The 22,393-nt window shown below is 35.6% G+C and overlaps 1 protein-coding gene across 4 annotated transcripts in view; it reads right to left on the bottom strand.

Moving 5' to 3' along the window:
• Positions 1–22,393, bottom strand: part of dnajc7 (DnaJ (Hsp40) homolog, subfamily C, member 7) — a 30,797-nt gene that overhangs the window by 2,227 nt on the left and 6,177 nt on the right. For 2 of the 4 annotated variants that reach the window (XM_073938408.1, NM_213290.1), the window contains 12 exon segments: positions 20,360–20,448; positions 19,904–20,028; positions 12,618–12,731; positions 12,451–12,525; positions 9,934–10,052; positions 9,051–9,204; positions 8,787–8,951; positions 7,218–7,309; positions 7,064–7,137; positions 5,573–5,719; positions 4,260–4,409; positions 1,986–2,030 (listed from right to left, as the gene is read on the bottom strand). In XM_073938408.1, coding sequence (XP_073794509.1) covers positions 1,986–2,030; positions 4,260–4,409; positions 5,573–5,719; positions 7,064–7,137; positions 7,218–7,309; positions 8,787–8,951; positions 9,051–9,204; positions 9,934–10,052; positions 12,451–12,525; positions 12,618–12,731; positions 19,904–20,028; positions 20,360–20,448 — 1,349 coding nt within the window. 4 annotated transcript variants of the gene reach the window in all.

The raw sequence follows: 22,393 nt of genomic DNA, 5'->3' as shown, positions 1-22,393 counted from the left end.
TGAGAGAAACCTGGCTCAGTTCTCCTCTAGCCAAATGTCTTGTGCAAAGCTGCAGTCTATTATAGGTTTTTGAGAATGCCCTTCCATGCATTGTGTAACACAACATTAGGTGCATGAAAACATCCCGCTGATGTTTAAATCTGAAAGCACTCCATGTTTAAAACTATTGATTCTGTTGCAAAATAGTCGACTCAGGGTCGAACAAATTAATCGTGTTGGGTTCGGATCTTTTGTTTGAACACGTTGACGTTGATACGGCATCACCAAACATGAAGTGCCGGTTCCGGTAAAACGTGAATGCGGGGGATCACAGGACTGATCATGAAGCGAAGATGACGATCACTAAACGATGGAGATTTGGCTTAAATAAAGGGTTTAAGTTAATTTTCACAACAATACCACAGTATAGCCAACCGTGTGATGTGCTTGTTCCTGTCATTTTTCTGATTTTTGATACAATAGCTTATGCTGCAACGCAGAACTGGTCTGCCGTTTGCTATTAAAGGAGCAGCAGAGACTATTATGTGTGGGATTTTGTCAGACTTTGTCAGTAACTGTTACAGTTCATATGAACTAGTTTCTTCTTCCTCCGAATCATAACATGTAAGTGTAATTAAATTGTTGCCTCATCTTATGTAGTTTGCAAAATTTGGTTTTAATTCATTTAACTTGTAATGGCTCCAGGCAGCTTGTAATCCTGTATCTATTATAGACCAGTCCTGGTACTGCATCTCTCAGGTTAAATCTTTATGGGCTATTCACATATTGCATTCAAAACCATGTTGAAAACACGAGGCATGCTTCTTCCTTTACTGATATAAATGTTTTTGTGAACTCGTGATCCTTTGCCGTTTGTCTATGCTATGGCCACCATCAGCAGTTTATGCACGTATGGCACGGTCAATTTTCAAAATAGTTCAACTTTTGCCACTGTGTGGATTAACAGATTCATTGAGTCATTCACATGATTCATTCAAAAGACTGGTTCATTTATGCAAGTGACTGGCTGTGTCTGAATTTGCACAGAGCTAGTCACTTAATGATAAAGATCATGAAGTAATTACGCATTTGATTTGGCACTTAGGAAAACGTGATTTCACCTTTTTTCAAAATGCAAAGGCACTATCTTTATGATTAAATCAACCAAAGGCTCAGTCTTCATTCAAAGTGGATACATTTTTTCAGGAAATTTTAATTAGCGAAACAAAATAAACAATATTGTGTCTAAATTAATTCTTTAATAATAAAACCTTTTCCCAATCCTGTCCCCCTCCCAACTTACTGTCATGTCAAATCAAGATGCCAAAAAAAAAAAAAATAATAATAATAATAAAAAATAAAAACACAACAACAAAAAAATAAACTGATAATTCCATATCCACAGGGATATTTTTGTGTTCAAAACTCGAAAGCTATGGTCATTCTGACTGAATTCGTACAGTAAAGCTTTTGTGCTCTCAACAGACACTTTATTTTTGCTAAAGTGAGTAATAAACTTGATAATATGAGCACAAACATCCCATAACAGTGCTTTCGTGGATGATCAATATCACACACCCTTTGTAGAGTCTTCAAACATATTTCCGTCCAAATAAAAGTTTGGGTTCAGATTGTTTTTCCAATAAAAATAATTAGTTGTATTAAATAACAGTGAAGATACTTATACTGACAAAAATAGTTTAAAGTAAACACTCTTCTTTAAGTAATCTTTCATTCATTAAAAAAATATTTTCACACAAAAATAAACAACACTGATATCAGACAGAAAATCAGTGTATGAGACTGATTTCTGAAGTATACTGCAATACTGAAGACAAGAGTAAATGATTTCTAATATTCTTATTTTTTGTATGTCTGAAATATTTTGAAAGCATACTGATCCCAAACCTTTGCTTGTTAGCGTTCAGTGGTTTACAGTCTAAACCAGTGAATTATGGACGATGAAGACAAAGTACATGAAATACTACCTTCAAAACTAAACCCACCAGGGCCGCCAAAGAATGCTTTGAAGATGTTGTTGGCATCAAAGTCTGAAAGAGAAGAAAATAGAGACATAAAACAATTCATCGTGATCATTTAACAAGCTTAAAATACATTTCCTGTGTTTGACACTATAGATTGAGAGTAATTGGTTTTACACATTTGGTTTCCAATACTTGAGCATTTCACCATAAAAAAGTAACAATGTAAACACTTTATTGAATTTTGTAATTTATTTAATTAATTAATTATTTCATTTATCAGAGACCCCCCCCTCCCCCTCATAATTTAACCCATATTACCCCATCATTTAAATGTCCGATACATATTCTAAAGCAAAACACTTAACCTTTTCAGCAAAAAAACAGTAAACCTTTTGTGTAAATTGTCCCAAAGCCTGGTGCTTAGACACAGAAACAAACCAACGGAGTCAAGAAAACAGTCAAGTCATGCCCTGAAGAGCAACTTTAAGTGAATTCAAAAAAACAGCCTTGATTGAGTCAATGCTGGAAATGAAACTGCTTAATTTAATTCCCTCTGTTGTCTGCACTCAGCATTAGTCTTTTAAAGTTCTGTTTACTCAAGAGCTGACACTTGGATTATTCAGCACAGCCATGGCATGACGCTTTCAATAAGATCTAGGCTTTTAAAAGAACATAAATGACATTCGCTTTCAATAAAAACATCATTCCAATGCTAATAGACAAGGAACTGATTATTTTGTCTCTGCAGGTGACTGTAATGAGGGCCCAAAAACAAATAACATTTCTGATGACAAGCTAGTTGATAAAGTCTATACGGAAAATAGCAAAAACAAAACAATGACTGCATACATTCACCTGTCACTTTATTTGGTAAACCGCTAGAAGATTGTTCTGTTTTGCTGTCTTTAATCGTCTGAAATAGTCTACTACTGGAGTACACTTACTGGCCACTTTGTTAGGCCACCTGTCCAATTGCTCGATAATGCAAATTTCTAATCAGCCAATCACAATGCAGCAACTCAATCTGCAGCAGTTTAAACAGAGCATCAGAATGGTGAAGAAATGTGTCCGATCTGAGTATTTCAGAAACTGCTAATCTACTGGGATTTTCACGAACAACCATCTCTAGGGTATACAGAAAAAGGTGCAAAAAGCGGCAGTTCTGTGGGCGTAAATGCCTTGTTGATGCCAGAGGAGAATGGCCAGACTAGTTCGAGCTGATAGAAAGACAACAGACACTCAAATAACCACTTGTTACAACAGAGGTATGCAGAAGAGCATCTCTGAAGGGACAGAAGACCACACCGAGTGCCACTCCTGTCAGCTAAGAACAGGAAACTGAGGCTACAATTCGCACAGGCTCACCAAAATTGGACAATAGAAGATTGGAAAAAGGTTGCCTGGTCTGATGAGTCTCGATTTCTGCTGTGACATTCGTATGGTAGGGTCAGAATTTGGCGTCAACAACATGAATATGCAAATCATTAAATTTGTCAAGTAAACGGAGCGTCATATGTTGTCTATTTAAAAACATTAGACTTATAATATTTAAAGTTAATATTAGTGTTGCTATAGATGTTATAAATAAAAGACGTAATGTTGAAAAGGTGAAACTTAAAGTAAAGTCTTTGATTAAAATGACAGGTAAAAGTGAAATTATAAGCATGTGTATATCTGTGCATGTATATAGGCATATTTATTTCCCCCTCTATCAATGCTGAAGTAATGATGATAGTTGACCTCTTGTTATATTATTTGAGTGTTGTTGAGATATTTAAAATGAGTCATGTGACCATAGCACTCAAAAGAGGCTCTAGATGCCCCTGATCATGCCCCGATGAAAGCAGTTCCTTGCCGTAACATGTAGGTTTAGGGATAAAGCCTTTATTTACATGGCTTTTAAATTTTCCACATTTTTCTAGTGCCTTGGACTGATTTTTGTTGTAGCACAGACACATAATTTAAGCTACCCCTGAGCACTTTTTGTTTGATTTTGGACAAATGATATTTTGAAAAATGTCAGTAACCAAACAGAGCTAGCAACACGTTTACTGCGATAGATAGAAAATAAACAGTATGGGAGTAAATGGCGAGAAGATCTGTTGTTACTGACTTTCTTCCAAATATCTTGTATATAGTTTGTTTTTTAGCAGAACAAAAAAAAAAAAATAGGAACAACTCGAGGGTGAGTAAATGATGGATGAAGTTTAATTTTTGTGAAAATCATCTTCCATATTGAAATAGTGCTGACAGAAAGAGAAAGTGTGTGAGAATGGAAGTGTGAAAGGGACAAACCCATGTTCATGTCATCGTCCTCCAGGTCGTGGCCGCTGTCATATCGTGTCTTCTTTTTGGGGTCGGAGAGCACAGTGAAGGCCTCGCCGACCTCTTTAAACTTCTTCTCTTCCTCTTTCTGCACCTCAGCGCTCGCACCGCTGTGTCGGTCTGTGAAGAACACATGACCCTTACTTTGTAGCGTATACCATGCCTACTAAGTTCAAATCAAATCCATTCTAGCCAAGAGAAAACCATAAAAGTCGTATACATATCTCAACTTTTAATGGAAATGAGCAGGAAGTGAACAGGATTTGCAAAAAACTTGGATTAAAAGATCTGTTCCAACTCTCTGCGATCAGCTGCAGCTCAAGAATGACTTTTACAAGTTTAAAAAAATTTTTAAAACCCTGCATGTTTGTAATAGAATAGAGAGGAAGCATTTACATTTTATTTAATTTCCTGAAGTTTACACACAACATGTGAACAGGCCTATAAACAACAATGGAGGACATTCAGCAGACTCTTTTTTTTTTTTTTTTTCCCCTAATAGCATGTGGCTGTTTGTCACAAGATGATGACAAACGTTATGCATGGTAGAGTGCTGTGTGCCGTCATTGTGTTATTAGGATCATATCTGGATAATTTCTTGCCTCAGTAGTTCAAATACTTTAATGCAAAAAATCAGATCCCAATATTCTGAATACGCATATGAAGCAAATATAACGTTTTTCCGCCTAGTAAATAAGGTTGCTATTACACTTTCAAAGATCGTTAAAGTTCACGAATGTTAATACTGAAGCAAAACAGGAGTAAAAAACTAATCAACAAATGTTCTCACAATTATGGCAAGTAAAAAAAAACAATAGAAAAAACATGCAAAACAAACTGCGCTTAAAGCATCTTCACTGGAAGGAAAAAAATAAATAAATAAAACTTGGTTTGTTTGTTATTAAAGCTACAAAAATCCTTCATTTAAGAGCAGTGAGAGATTTTGTCCTGGTCTTTTGTTGTTTGATTAGTAATGATAAAAATAGCAGAAATATACAGTGCGCTGTTAATTCAAAAGCCATGCAGTTCCCCTTTACATGCCTTTTCATTCTCATCTCTTCATGTTTGCTTATTACATTAAGGACTTCCGCTCTACTGTTTGTCACGTGCAGTGGAAAGGCGGCTACATTTACACACTATTAGTTTTCAGAAATCGAATATTTGTAAAATACAAACCCTTTATGAATATATTTTTTTTTAATTTTTAAGCGATTTGTACAAAAAAAATAAAAATAATTCTGTTTGTGTTTCATGTGCTCCATTCATTTAATGAAAATAAGTACCTGGGTGGTGCATCAGGGCTCGTTTGCGGTACGCCTTCTTGATTTCGTCTTCAGTGGCATTTTTATCCACCCCGAGAACCTTGTAATAATCTTTCCTCTTGCTTTTCTTCAGCTCTAACTGAGCGTTCTTCAACAGATTCTTGTGTTCTAAAAACACAACACAGAACAAATAAGATTTGGCACAAATAACAATAAAAAAAATCTGAGTTTTGGATATTTTTATAATCTACATGACTAATCCTAGATGCATTTTAAACATGGTAAATTAACTTCTGAATTAACTTGCTTTACAGTTCATCTTACTCATAACTTATTAGTAGGGCCAGACAGAATCTGCGGACATTTTTTGCTGTTTCTGTGCAGAATTTTGTAAAACGTTTTTATGCGGATTTAAGCGGCATGATTTTAGAAGAATCGTAACTAAAACTTAATGTAAAAATTATAAAAAATAAAATATTATAAAAATAAAAAATAATACCTTTTTAACTTGTATTTAATGTTTATAATGCAAATACAATTAGATTCACATATTGGGTAAACAAAGCAAGTCTCTCATACACTGATTAAAAAACAAAAACATATCTTCCGGGTTGATGTCACTCGAGTGTTCATATTGAACATCTATGATAGTTTTTTCTACAGAAAAATTATTTAAGTACTCTTCACAATGGTTAATTACCCAAGGTTCCAACATGCTTAAATTAAATAGTTTTTTTTTTTAATCACCCTGTATAATATCTCTACTAAAAGACAGTGAACATTACTTTACAAACTTTATTGTAAATAAAATGTTTATATAATTTTTTTTATTTACAAAATGTTATATAATTTTCATATTAGTCAAATGTTACTGAAACCATTTAAAAAACTGAATAAATATAAATAAGTAAATAGCCTCAACGATGGGCTAAAACTTAGATGCATGCAGATTCCGTGTGGGCCTACTTATTAACAGGTAATCCTGGGTTAACATGTAACATGTTGGCTTGCTGTACGCCATTATAGATGTATCAAAGCCAAACAATGAACATTTCATGTGCTCGCAGAAACAAAGATGACGAGTTGTCAATATAAATGTTTGGGTAAATTTGATATTGTGGCAGATGAAAGTAAAATGTACTTAAAATAGTAGTAGTAGTAGTAGTAGTAAAATCGAAGACAAAAACACATTATTACTATTAACATTAACAACAACCCAGTTATTCAATCTCCTTCAGCTTTACTATTACTATTAATACCCAAATTATTTTTAGCAGTGTAGAAATTAACTATAAAATCACAAATGCATTTACATTTTTAAATTGCATAAGTTTTACGATATTACTTGAATTAGATGATATTTTTGAATTCATATGTCCAAACTGAACCATTAAAATTGAGGAGAAATCTGACAAAGTCAAAGATAAAACAGATTTACAGGTCTCAACAAATTCCAAATGCAAAACAATCCTTAACCCAAATCTAACCCATAACCCAAAGAAAGACATTCACCTTTAGTCTTTTCTGTTTGATAAACCTTCTCGTAATCTCTGACTGCTTCTTCATACTGCTCTGTGTCCATGTAGCTACATTACAAAATGCACAGGTTAACATTACAAAAAATTCTCAAGTAGCTTTAAATTAAGTGTAAAAGCAATAAACGTACCACTGGGCTCTTCTCAAATAAGCTTTAATATAGGTCTCGTCCAGTTTAATGGCCTTTGTGCAGTCCTCAATGGCCTGCTCCAGTTTATTTAACTGAAGACACAAAGGAGAGACAGAGAAACATTATGTGCTAGTGGAAAAACAATGACAAAATTGAGACGGACACACTTGACCCAGTTTCAGAACAGGAAAAGGGTCTAGTGTTCGGCCTTGTGGGGCTCAAACAAAAACATCTAGATATTAGAAAAGGGCCATATCTTATTGTTTGCAGGAAAAATTCGTCATCTTGCTATACTATAAAGTCTACAATCAGGAACTGATTTGGTGAGGCTGCAAAAAAAACATTCAAAAAATTAAAAATAAAAGGCATTTACACAAATTATTAGCCTCCAGGGTTAAATGATTTAGGGAAAATTTCTAACTGTGATTTGTTGACAGATATTGTGATTTGATTTGCGATTGAAGTTTGTCAAGCCAAGATTAGACCCAACATAATGGTGGTTTATGGACTAAAAGGAATGCAAGATTCTTTGACTGAATATATAAAAAATTATTAGTTGTGAGTGTGTGTGTGTGTGTGTGTGTGTGTGTGTGTAAAAAAAGCCTTGTTGCCTAATAATAACTTGACCTCTAGTAAATCATCTGGTATAAGAGGTGGCTTATATGAAAGGAAAAGGCCTCTAGTTTACGCTTATTTTACCAAAATAAAATATGATCATGTCTTGATTTTTAAGCTTTAATTAGGACAGTAAGGTCTGACTTTGCCTAGACAAAAGTCTTGTCACCAAACCAAAGTAATGTACAGTATAGAATAAAATGTCATGGTGCAGTGGAAGAAAAATTAATCTTATGTATGACTCCCATGAGCTTGGAGGACTGCATCCATACATCGCTGCACTGACTCAAATAATTTATTTATTAATTAATTAATAAAGTCATCTGGAATGGCAAAGAAAGCGTTCTTGCAGGACTTTCAGAGTTCATCAAGATTCTTTGGATTCATCTTCGATGCCTCCTCCATCTTAACCCAGACATGCTCAACAGTTCATGTTTGTTGACTGGGCTGGGAAATTCTGGAGCAGTTTGACCTTCTTTGCTTTTAGAACTTTGAGGTGGAGGCTGAAGTATGAGAAAGAGTGCTATCACGCGGAAGAATTTCCCCTCTGCTGTGGTTTGTAATGTAATGGGCAGCACAAATCTCTTGATACCTCAGGCTGTTGATGTTGCCATCCACTCTGCAGATCTCTCGCATACCCCCATACTGAACGTAACCCCAAACCATGATTTTTCCTTCACCAAACTTGATGGATTTCTGTAAGAATCTTGGGTCCATGTGGATTCCAATAGGTCTTCTGCTGTATTTGTGATGATTGGGATGCAGTTCAGCAGATGATTCGTCTGAAAAATCTACCTTCTGTCACTTTTCCAAATGATCAACTAGAAGTCAAGTTATTACTTGTTGCTCTCAAAACTGGCATCGACAGGACTTTTGTCAGGTATATAAGGGCTCATAATTAATTATAATAAATAATTTCGGGCTTGACTATATTTGTAACATGTAAATGCTGACCTTGGAACCGACAGTGGCTCGGTTGCAGTATAACTTGGCGTTGGTTTTGATGTTGTTTGGGTCGATGGTTAAAGCCTCAGTGTAGAGTTCATATGCTTCCTCATAGCTACCTTCTTTAAATGCTTTGTTCCCTTCCTCTTTCTTCGCCTTAAGAGCTTTGGCATTCTACAACAGAGAAAGCATTAGACGTTTCACTGCAGAAAACATTTGATTTGCAAACTTAAAACATAATCAATGAACAGTGTGGATTATTATTGCACTCACTCTGCATGCTAGACGGGCCTTCTCGTGGTCAGGTGCCATGCGCAGCGCCTGAACGAAAAACTGCACAGCCTTATCGATGCAGTCTTCATAGTATAGACATAAACCCCGGACATACAGCGCATCGCCATTTGTGGAGTCCATCCGCAAAATGTCACTAAAAATACAAAGAGCAACAGTGAGATTTCATAGATACGGAAGTGGACAAATTTGCTGGTACTCTTGCATTGAAGAAAGAAAAACTACATTGGACACTGAAATAACTTAACACTCAAAGTGCTTATTACTTTTTTCCAGTTTCATGGATGTGACATTTGCAGTAAAAACTCAAAACATTAATCCACAGAGAAAGTATATGTACCAGGGTATGTAAAGAAACCAGAGATTGAAATTCAATACCCGTTAAGACCTTTTTTAAGACTCTTTGCATACATTTTAAGACCTCATCACCACTTCAGGTTTCAACCAGTAACACTGCAAGTTAAAATGTTGGCAGAGTTCTTACTAAATATTAATTGCAAGAAACAAATCCAAAAACAAAAAAAATGTAATCCAGCAGGTGGCACCTTTATAGCAGCAGGAACAACAGTGTTTCCCTGGTTACTGCAGTAAACAAAGCAGCGCGATTTATTTCAAACTACACAGTATCTCAATATTCAGAGATTAAATTCAGATAAACTTTAGCGTACAAATACTAAAATTAATACTTTGTAAAAAAAAAACATTTAAGACTTTAATACTTTAAGGGCCTTACATTTCTTTAAAGGGATTTTTCAATATTTAATACTTCGTTTGCAATATCTAGTATGCGTTACGGTCCTATCTAGTATATATATATTTGCATTTTTATTACTGAACAATCGCCATAATACTGTAATGCTGTTACCTAGCAACTGATTGGGCCTCTGGGTATCTCCCCAGCAAAGCCAAACACTCTGCTTTCAGCACCTTGAACCGGTGGCATGCAGACGCAGAATCCAATACCCGATCCATACAGAACACCACCTGCAGACAGACACACGCTGATGTTCATCTGTACTCCAGACTGCTACACACACCAGTGCTGTCACCATAAAAGAATTTCTAAAATGTTAAACAATTACAAAAAAAAAAAAAATCTCAAAAAAATTGAATACTACAGGGAAATATTGCCACATCATCAACTCAATTGACAATATTTATGCAAATCTTAATTTTCTTCAATTAAATGACTCTCATTACTTGTCCACAACTGGTTCAGATTTTCACTTGCCCTTACAACATGTTCATTATTCCAGCTGAAAGTCAATAAAATAGTTTGGTGATTTCTAGTTTCGATCATTCTAATAAAATTGTGCCATGCAGCATTCAAATACATTTCACAATTCTAAGTTTAGTTTTAGGTTCTAGCCTTTACACCTAGACTTTTGTTCCGGAACCTGGCATGTTTTCCCAGTTAGCGCGGTTCGTTAGGCATATGTGAATACAGCAATCGCGCTGGGATCTGTGCAAAAACAATCGACCCGAGGCCGCCTGAATGAGGTGGTCTCTGCTTGATTGAAACGAACTTTGGAGCGGATCAATTGTAGTGAGAGAGCAATTCGATCCAATGAACTAATGAAACAGGCTGTTTCACAGTGTAATATAGATATGCAATAGGCATATATGGCTATATGAAAATAAAAATACAAGTAGGGCGGGATGTCATCATTCCTACTAGTAAATGTGCGTTTCATGTCGAATAAGAAAGTGAATGCTGAAAAAATGAGAGCTGTTTTTCTATTAGGAAAATTGACTGAACTGCAGTCTTGGTTTATCTGTGATTTCTCTCTATAATGTAAAGCCTATAATGCATAATTCTAGCCAATGGATATGTATGCGAAAGTCTTACCTCTGATTTATATTTGGTGACGATATCTGTGGGTGTCACCATTCAAAATTAAAGCTCAGCTTTTCGCTTATGATGTCTTATTGCTCATTGTCATTCATTAAAATAAGGACGCATCACAGCTGAGCAGGACTGAAAAATAAAGCGTAGAACTCTGACCACTGTCAGGAGAGAGTTAACTCAAACGTGACTTGTTTTTAGCTATTTTAGTCCATTTAGAAACTCTGCTATGTGAAAGCTTAACGCACCAAGAACAAAGTGCAACCTTGTAACAATTTTAATCCCTCTTTCAGAACAAAACAATCGCACCCTAAAAGCTATAAAACTACTTGTCCTCTAACCTCTATATAATTAAAACATTGATGACAATTTAAGTCAGTAAAAACCAATTAATAAAATAATAATAATAATTTTAAAAAAAAATGTTCTCTCTGTCTACTTTCACTTTTGGCTGCCTTACTGTGCATGCACACTGAAAGTTGTGAGAGTGTCAAACTAGCTGAAAATCATTCATGTTTAATAGGAACCAATTAGCTATGACGCGGTTCAGCGGCAACCAATCGGAATGTAAAAGTCCACCGCTGGAGAGAAGTCTAGAAAACTCAGTGCTGTGAACTTTAGTTCTGACCGCAGTTGTTCCCAAAGGTTTGATTATTCCGGTCGCCGGATTTCCAATTATTTATGATGTTTTCTTACAGGGACACACATCTAAAAAGGTTACTGGCGAGTTACTGATGTGCATTAATGTTAGAATTGTTTACTTGAAAAAAGTGGGAATCTCATGCTAACTATAAAGACAAAGTAAAACAGTATTGCTGCTTCAGAATATTTCAGACATAAGGACACATATTGGATAAGTGGAGCAAAACCACATCTTCACATGATCTTCCATAGTTAAATGAATTTGATACAAACCGTGCAACATTTTCACGCTGGAAAGCATGTTTTATGTTATGTTTATCTCTAATACAAAATCAATGTAGCGAATTTTAACGCATTTGTTTGTGAAGTAGTAAAGGTAGACAGCGGTTTCGCCAGAGCGAACTTTGTGCGTTCACACCAAAGGTGGCAAGACTGTCAGTTAAAGATTGCATTTAGGTCCAAACTGTTGAAACAAAAAGTAAAATAAAATATTTTTTTTTAGAAATGCATGGATAAAAAAAAATTTTTGGATGAAAACGATTGCCATTTACTAAAATAACCACATGTAAAATTAGACGAAGTATTATTGAATGATTTTTATAATCTTTAATTTATAAGAGCTGTAATTTATTAAACTATGCTTAAGACAGCTCACAAAAAAAAAAAAAAAAAAAAAAAAAACAACAAAAGCTGAACCATTTACGGCATTTTAATGGTCGTTTTAATGGTAAACGGCCACACTAATTATATAATAAATTCTGTTTATGTATTATATTAAATATATGAAAAGGCAACGGTACATCAACAACCCAGAAATAGATATATTATATACAAAGTATATAAGATATAGGCACAACACTAGATCAGCCCCACAGCAGCGAGAGACACACCCACCATCCGGAAGTCTCTCTTCTCGAAGCTGATCTCCGCCATGCGCTCGTACTCCAGGATGGATTCTGCATTCTTCATCTGCAGGAAACACAGCCAGTGAGTCAACGACACATGTTGCTCACAGGTGATCATGGATGTCGGTGTGTGTGTGTTATTTATGGTCACGGTACCTCCTGTTGGGCCTGGCTGTTGTCTGGTTCCCGCTCTAAAACTTTCTGTAAGCAGCGGATGGCGGCCATTGCATTGCCAAGCAGCAGGTGGCACTTGCCCTCACGCATGTGTCCCTATGAAGCACAACAGTAATGATAGGTGATTATACAAGATATTCAAATGCAGACTACAAGCATTTTTTTTTTACAATTAGCAGCCACTTTTTCTGTAAAGCATTTTCGTTTAGATTAAAGGTATACATTTTATCAACTCATGCACTCTTCTGAGCCAGCCAAAACTCTTTGATTTAAATTATTTTGGTGCATTGATAGTAAATACAGGGCTCGAAATTAACTTTTTTATTTGGTAGCACCGGTGCTCCCAACTTCAAAAATTTAGGAGCACCAGAAAAAATTTAGGAGCACCCACCAAAAATGATTGAGCACCGCTGCAAATTGTATTTTAAGGGACTTATTGTATTTTAAAACAACATCAATTAGGACTAACAAAAACCAGAAACAACTATAACTAATGCTGAGATTACATTGATATTTGTGTGCAATAATTACAAAATGTGTGTCTAATAGTTCTAGAATATTAATGATGATGAAAATGACAATAATAGTAACAATGAATTACATTTCTCATCATCATGCTGCCTTGAATGTGTTTGAATGTAAGTTATCTGCTATAAAAAGTCTGTTACTTTATGAAAAATAAATGTATAGTTTGCATCAAACAAAAATGAAGCATTGCAGTAAGAAATATTTATTTTGTACTGCTAAACAGCATATATATGCATGTCAGTTTAATAAATAATATTTCTGCTGCAAAACAAACAAAAGATTATAATAAAATATTAAATTCAAGGCTGAAAGCTGCAAAACAGTCATCAGTAACTAAATAAAAAAAATATATATACACCTCAAGAAAGAATAGGCAAAAGAAAGTAAGTAAAGTCTCACTTCTATCACTCTTTAAAAGTTTTGGTTTCAGTTTGTGTCTATTTAAATGTTCCGTCTGAGCTGATTTTCATTTTTCTGTGTTTGTGGAAAAGCAGGCGAGTCAGCCGACCCCATTTATGAGCAGGTTAAGCACCGGCGCAATACCGCTGTTTGTTATGAGACGCAGTTTCAGTGTAAACTTAGTAAAGGCGAGCTTCTTTGGCGATGATACAGTATTAGATTTGACTTTTAGCGGACATTTGCGCTGAACACGCAGTGTATGCACCACATCGAGATTCAGCCACCTTCTCCGAAAAGCATGCACGTACTCTATTGATCTCAGCTGGCGGATCAATATTCACCACGTGTCATGATCGCTCTCATCTGCGCCTCAACTTTAGGTGGGGTTTGCACTTTGCAAACCTGTGTGCTTTAAATTTTCACACTTTAGCCGTTTGCATTTCCCGTGGACATAAAAGCTCCCTCCCTGTCATCTAACAGTGGAAAGCCTTGAGTGATTGACAGCTAATATGAACCAATATAGCGGCAGGGAAGAGCGATTCAGCACGTTTAAAAAAAAAAAATCAAAACAGGTCGCACTAATGCGCCCAAATATATTATGAGGTCGCATCGATTAATTTTCGGGCGCATATGCGACCAAAATGGTCGCAATTTCGAGCCCTGTAAATATTATTTTACTGAAACACCAAAGTGGTTGGGAAAAAAAGAAACCATTAATTGATTTAAATGTTTTACTGCACTATAAAACTGTTATTAGTTAATATATTTATGTAGGGTTTATATGTCGGTAAATCGATCCCAAAAAGAACAGAGTGGACCAGTGATGTTACATGTGAGAAAACTATTCATATGTTAACACTCATCAGACTTATTCACACTAGCAGCGACCTTGTAACCGACTGTCACTCTGGGTGGCGACTGAAACGTTGTGGGTGTTCCCACCTTGACTTTGCTCAGGTAACGTTTATTGTGATAGTCACAGAGAGCGAATAAGTTTACGTTCTGCTGAAAGTAAACGTTCAGAGAAAACACAAAATACAAACGTAATCAGTACATAATACGCTCAATTACAAAGATGACCATATTTAGTTATTGATCAGTCTTCTTCTACTTCTTGTTTAACAGCGACTAACTCCTAAGGAGCATTATTGCTACTAGCTGTATTTCACAAATACGGCGATCGATTGGAATTCATTATAATAGACTGTATACAGTTTAGTTTCATATTATTTCATTATTATATTGTAAGGGTTATTTTAACCTCTGTGCAGCGTACTGCGTGTTTTGGTGTTATGTAAATAAAAATAATTCGTTAAGCTAAGAGTTGCATGCGTCCACATACACAAAGAAAACCGAAATTACACTGTCTAATTGTAGGATTAAGTGTAATAAACTAATTTACAATCTTAAATGTTGTCTTTAGTTAAATAAAATTGTTTTATAGTGGATTACAGCATTTTCCAACCAAATTACGGCACATTATGTTATTGTCCATGAAAGAAATTTAAATTTAGATGTTGTTTAAATTTAGTTAATTTTACATTATCATTTAGCAGTAAAATATGAGAAACTTAAACAATAATGTGTCACATTATAATATATTTGATTAGATTTACTAATTTAAACAAATGAAAAATGTTTCAAAAAGTACTTAGTAGTTAAACATTTGATTATATTGTATATAGACTTACAACCCTTTGCTAATGAATAATACTGCAATCTATATTTGAAACTGATAAACTAATAAATAACACCATCTTTTACTTGGCTGTAGCAACTGTTACTAGGCAGAGGTCAGAGAAGATGCTAATACCATTTACATCCGTCAGTACACAAATATGGTTCGGCCCAGGCTGGATAATGTGTCAGGGATTGTGTGTCCTGAAACGTGTGCGGGTCTTTGAGTCTGCAGCTGGATATATCTTGCTGCAGGAGCTGAGAGAGAATCACGTGAGCTCTACTGGTGCTCCTATTAGCTGGTGCTCATAAAAGTTGCTCTTCATTTGCATAAAGTTAAAGGATTCTCAACTTTGATGCGTCGCTCGACATGCCCACTATGTCGCCAATAGTAGCGGTTGCTCGCGTAGACCAAGGTCACTGGAAGTCGCCGTTGAAATAACTGGGCGCTGGTCACTTTGCCGCGGTGTCGCTCTAGTGTGAATGCAGCTTTACACTAGTTCATTTACACTTTTACAGCCTTTTAGACTCAAAACGCTCCAACTGGCATTTCAGAAAAATGATCTCAGTCCACATTATAAACTGCCTTAAACAGATTACAAGGGTTTCCAAAGTGAAATGGGGTCTTCAGAGTTTTTAAAACAATTTTATTTGGTCAAAGATGTCAAAGTATTGAGGACTTATCATGAAATACTTGGAGATGACCTCAATCATTTTTGCCATTGCAATATACATTTACACATTCACAAATAATGATAAAGCCATTTTACAATGACATTTGCATTCTACCTTGCTGGTGTCAAAGTGTATAATTGGACAATTATCTAATAGGACATAAAATAGTATATATATATATAGTATATATATAGTACTTTTAACTTTTTAACATCAAATTAAATCTAAATAACCTTAAAAATTATAATTATTTTCAAGTGTTTATGGCTATTTGCATTATTATACTCTTACGTAATCATTATATATAACCAGTGGTATGAAATGACATCAAAACGACAATAATATCACTTATCACAACAATTTCTGTGACAATATATTGCACAACAAATATTCCTTATAGTGACAGGCCTTTTAAATAATAATATAATCTTCTTACTGCAATTTGTTTTGTAATCAAAGTACATATTTAGACCTGCTACTTTAAAATGAAGTGATCTGCAACTTAATTTGTACAATTAGGGTTGTACAAACACAGAAACTGATACTTAATTTTTTTTTATTTATTCACTACATCTATGCTTTCCTTTTTAAAAGTATTGAGTTGAGAAGCCAACTAGCTTTTTCAATTCATGTAGCTAATGGATATTTGCTTCAGTCATTTTTTGGAAACTTAGTACTTTAGTACATCTACTATTCATTATCTTGCTCAGTCATATTTTAGCTTTCATTTAACATCACAGCGCATGATGCAATGCTTTCACTGCAGTGGCACCACAATCACATGACAATGTAGTCACAATAGTAATGTAGCGAGACGCTCAATATGCTTCAATTCCAGAAAATGCGGTTAGCAGCAATTGAAGTTACATGTTCCAAACAACTTTAACAACATCAAGCAAGCTGAGGTTGAGTTGATGAAATGCTAATAATAAAAGAAATCTTAAATGTCCAGCCTTAAGTTAAAAATGATGCAAAACGTGTAAAGCAGTAAACCTTTGGATGTGCACCGAATGAGAGACGGGGGAATATTTGTATACATTTCTAAAAGGGTTGAGACAACTGGCCTTTTTCCCCCTATTGAGATTAAGAGCATGATTACGATTTATATTTGCATAAAACAACAACAACAACAAAACTGAAGGCAGATTCTGCAACAAACACATCAAATGAGCCAGTTGTAAAAACAGCATAGATATTTAAGCTCTAACTTTAACTAGTTTTTATGACTTTAAATAATGCACATATAACTAAAAGATTAAGTCAAAATAAAACATATGAACCAACACACGCAAAACTGGTTCTACATCTCAAAATTTAGAAACATTTACACTTTTCAGACACAATTTTCAGCTGCATCATTAACATATCTTTATTAATGAACATTTCAAAATATTAAAGGGTCACGAAACACCAAAACACATTTTTTGAGCTGTTGACAGTCGTATATGTGTCCCACACTGCTAAAAACACTATTAGGACACCTATATTTCACTAAAAAGTGTAAATTGGTTGTTTGAGTTATTTCAAGCAAATTCGTACTTCCGGTTTGAAACGAATTTTTGAAGCTGCGTCACGGTCATGACATAATAGCGTTGTATTCCAGCGTCTTATTACGTCTTACAGTGTGATGCATTAATGCATGAGTAAGGCTTGTTCAAACCAATCAGCGCGCTCTATTGTGCAACTTCAATAATATTCATTACTGTCACAGTGTTTAGACGACACTCACACCACGTTGTGTTGGCAAAACAAGCGTGAAGTGTTGCTTTTATAGTTTGCTGCAGTTAAGTTTCGTTTTCATTTTCTCTCTGTGAGAGCTTAGACTCACGTGTGGATTAACAGTGTACGCGATGCTCAACAACAATAACTTACGTGTCTAAGGAGGATTATTGTTTACCTGAGAGCTGTTCTCATCTGCAAACGCTGAGATCCAGATTCGCTTGTAGTCTTCTCTTCATAAAGAAGCGGCTCTAGTTGCTGGTGAATGTCCTGTCTCTACAGATTTGGTAAGTGAGCGACCAGCGCTCTTTGTTTATTCAGTTTGTTCGTATCGAACTAAGTTAACTATTGCACCGAGCGTAAACATGTTAGCACCACAACCAAACTTTAACCTCGTGTAGGGTTTTCACCGCATTTAGTGACTGGAATAACACACGCAACTTTCTGACACTACCTGCCGTGTGCATTTAAGTTTCTGGGAAATGCTGAGTTTTTTTTTTTCTCTCATTCGCCGTGCGGTATCAAACATTGCATGAAAAATACACGCTTAAAGCAGTTCCTCGAATCAAATATCTCGTTTGTCGCGAGGGGCATGAATGAATTCCCTGAATGAAAGAGCCAAACTGCAGTTAAAGTCCACCATTTAATAATTTGGCAAATAATTCCACTACAGATGTCCATGTAGGTTAAACACCATCACTTTCTCCTGTGTGTTTGTGTGTATTTTGACTCTGAAACTCGCGCATGCCCAAATAGACACTCCCACACCATCCCACTTTTCTTCCTCCGACACTCCCCCCTAAACAGAGCTGGACACGCCCACTTTACTGACTTTCTGAGGTGTGAAAACACCCTGCTGAAACGAGGGGGATTCATGGCCCTTTACATATTGAAATATTTCAATAACATCTCATTTGCATGTTTACAGTTATCCAAGTCCATAACGGGCACATTTTTATATTTATTCTTTTAGCAGACGCTCCTTTTAAACGAAAATAAAAGAACTTCAAATCATCAGAAGGCAGCAATATATAAAAGCTATTACATGTAGTTATGGTGGATAAGCAGTTTTATTCATTCATTTATTTATTTACTCATTATTCTTAAAATTATTATTAATACTACTATTTATTTTGTCCTTGGCTAAGTCCGAAATCGCATACTACTTAATAGGTACTGCATTTGAATTTAAATGTACTTCTCGATTATTAGAAAAGTTCATTCATGTATTCTTTCGCGGTGCATCATGGGATAGCGTAACGTGCATTGGATGCACATTTCAGAATCTCACCGCAAGTAGTAGGTGATCCGGGTACTTTTCTAATTCTGATTTTTGAATTCTATGAATTCGGACATACTACTCGGCTCAAATACTGATTTTTGTGTACTGTATAGTATGGAAGTATGCGGTTTCTGATGCAGTACAGGATAAGTGGCATTTCATGTGAACTTGAGCAGTGTTTAATATTTGTTTTAAATGTGTTTCTTTTTGCTTTGTTCAGCCAATGTTTGTTCAACTTTTGAAGTGTGCTTTGTTTGGCATTCAATATTGAAACGTTTTTGTTTAAAACTACTTTGAGAACTGAAGTGTGAACATCGTATCTGTGTAATATTCCGGATGGAGGGGAGGGAATGGGCAAACTCTGTGACGTGATAAACATGGCACACATGCAGCAAACTTTTATTTAAACATTAGGTTATGGATTAGTGCCACACTCGTAAGATTTGCTTTGGAAAGAGAGAGTAGGTAAGATACAACGTCTCTGAAATTGAAGGTTTACTTATATTTTGTAGTTCTTGGGAAAGCATAAATGTGCTAGTTAGTTGATTCTTCTTTTATTATTTTCCTTTGTCTGACACAATCCTGTTCCCCTTGTCCTCCTTATGTCTGTTAATCTTGGTTGATTTATTTTGTGAAATTGTCGTCTTATTTCTTACACCTACTTTTGTGTGAAACTTTTTTTTCTTTAAGCATTCAAACATTTAAACCTTGTTTATGATAAACCAATTCACTTAAATAGTACTTTCGTGTATTGTTGTCATTTATGATAATGAAGAACAATAATAATTACAACTGGCTTAATGATTTCTTTTTTGTACCCTCCGACCATTAAAACGGAAGGGACATGACAATGTTTTATTGATTATTAGCATTTCATCAACTCAAGAACCCAAACGCGCAAGACAATGTAACCTTTTGAGAGTTTCCCAATTAAATGTCATAGAAACAATCAAAATATCGAAAGAGTTTCTGACCCTTAAAGCCTCACCTTCATGAAGCTATCATCTAGTCGCACGGCCTGCTGAGAATCCTCTAGTGCCTCTCTGTAGCGACTCAGCATCATCAATGTGGCTGCACGGTTGCCATAGTAACTGGCATTTTTTGGGCAGAGGTCTGTAAAAAAAAAAAAAATAAACCCAAACAAATGATGTAGACAGACACTTCAGATCAACAGAAAAACGGCTATTTTTGTCACAACTACAAAAGCAAAAAGTAATCTAAATCTTTGCAATGCAAGTTGTTGCCATGACAAAATCTATTCTGGGAATTATGATGCTTCAAAAGAAAACGTGTGGAAAATTTGGATATAACGTGCTTATGAGGGAGCATCAGAATCTGTTGTGAAGGCAGAACATGATTCAGAGATGTGTAGGAACCAACCAGCAATATACATATCGCAAGAACCATAAACTAGAAAGCCTAGTAGACTTGAAAGGGGTCTTACCGATGGCCTTGGTGTAAAAGTTGAAAGCTTCAGCATAGTCCTTTTTGACATAGTATGCGTTTCCCTGTTCTTTGAAACCTTCAGCTTCCCTAAAGATTCAACAAACAAAATTATATTATAATACACATAAAAAGTTACAGCAGTTTAGAGCTGAACATTAAAAGAAACACTCCATTCTTTTGGAAATAGGCTCTGAGTTAAAATCCTCTAGAGCAGGGATCACCAAACTCGTTCCTGGAGGTCCGGTGTCCTGCAGATTTTAGCTCCAACCCTAATCAAACACACCTGAACAAGCTAATCAAGGTCTTACTAGGTATACTTGAAACACCCAAGCACATGTGTTGAGGCAACTTGGAGCTAAACCCTACAGGGCACCGGACCTCCAGGAACGAGATTGGTGACCCCTGCTCTAGAGTTCAACAGTTGAGTTTTACCTTTTTTGAATCCATTCAGCCCATCTCAAAAGCTGCGCACAGCTGGCAAACGGCACACTACACACCATGTACTTATGCACTTACGCACTCAACATTATAGTCTATGTATGTAGTGTCATCCCAAATGGAGCACTAATGTTTTTTACGGCGTGGAAATTCAAACCGTTTCCCTGATGATGTTTGACTGTTGCCAAATCAGTGAAATAAATGACCAAACAATCAAATAATACCTGCCATGAGTATAACCGCATTCACCATCGGGAGGTGGTATAATCACTCTCGTGGGAGAATTTTGCTTTTACCATCTAAAATAAATAATATTATCTAACATGTGCACCTGATAGCTTCGCCTCTTCAGCTACGCGAGCAAAGCAGCCGTCGTTGAGTGTGTAAAGTGTCCATCATTCCACACTTCATTTTACCAGCTGAATGAGTGCATTATCCAGGTAATTAAAGTGCAATTATTATCTTTAGAGTTGTCAGTGTGAACGCACTACTTACACTATTCATACAACAAAATGGCATAGAATAGTGCAAAAGTATGCGATTTGGGACGCAGCTAAAGGCTGGCGGGAGCCTTTTCAGCTTAGCTTAGCATAAATCAGATTAACCATTAGCATCCCACTCAAAATATATATTTTTTGATTTACAGCTTGACTCTTCTGTAGTTACAACAGGCACTAATACAAACTAGAGTAGGAGTTATAAAACGTGCCTATTTGCATAACAAATGGAGTGTTCCTTGAAGCATTAAAAAAACCCAAATAAACTCAATTTTAAAAAGTATATATGGTTTTCCTTTACAACAACTCAGTCTTGTCTATTAAAACATTGACAACTACAATCATTTCAAATCTGCAACACAATTACTGATCGGAGAGAGAAGCTGAAGTATAAATATGGTTAAATTATTTTAAACAGACAGTACTACATAAAAAACAGATTCTATTTGATAATACTAATCTTTATGGTTCTATTAAGGAATGCATCTAAATCACAATTTTAAAGGAAAACTGTACATCATAATCATAACCCAAGTAGGTGGCGAGTAGTATTGAGTAAAAATGTATTTGTGATTGCGTCATATCTCACACAAAAAAAAAATGCTGATTCATATAGAAATTAATAAGTGGGTTTTATGCATAAGCAGCTGAATAATAAAATGGGGGGGGGGGGGGGGGTTACAACATTACTATGGACAGTATTTATTCAATTCAAGTTTAGCGCTTTTTATAATAATCGTTTCAAAGCAGCTTTACAAAAAGTGCACATTATTGCATTCCAGTGAAGGAGTAGTGTATAGGGTGAACATATATGAACACAGTTAACCTGCACTTAAATAGTATATGGTGTCCTTCCAAATAAAAAAGATGTCTAGGTGTACATGTTCAATGACGTGTATCTGTGTATTAGGTGCATATGTTGTCTAGGGCTGTACGATTCAACCCCCTAGACCAGGGGTGTCTAAACTCGGTCCTGAAGGACCTGCGCCCTGCATATTGTAGTTCCAACCCAATTAAACACCCCTGAACCAGCTAATCAAGCTCTTTCCAGGTATACTTGAAACTACCCGGCAGGTGTGTTGAAAGAACTTGGAACT

The sequence above is a fragment of the Danio rerio genome, chromosome 3, assembly GCF_049306965.1.
Source record: "Danio rerio strain Tuebingen ecotype United States chromosome 3, GRCz12tu, whole genome shotgun sequence".
NCBI classification, from domain to species: domain Eukaryota; kingdom Metazoa; phylum Chordata; class Actinopteri; order Cypriniformes; family Danionidae; genus Danio; species Danio rerio.
Note: the sequence above shows the minus strand (reverse complement) of the source record. Positions and strands in the feature narration are given on the sequence as shown.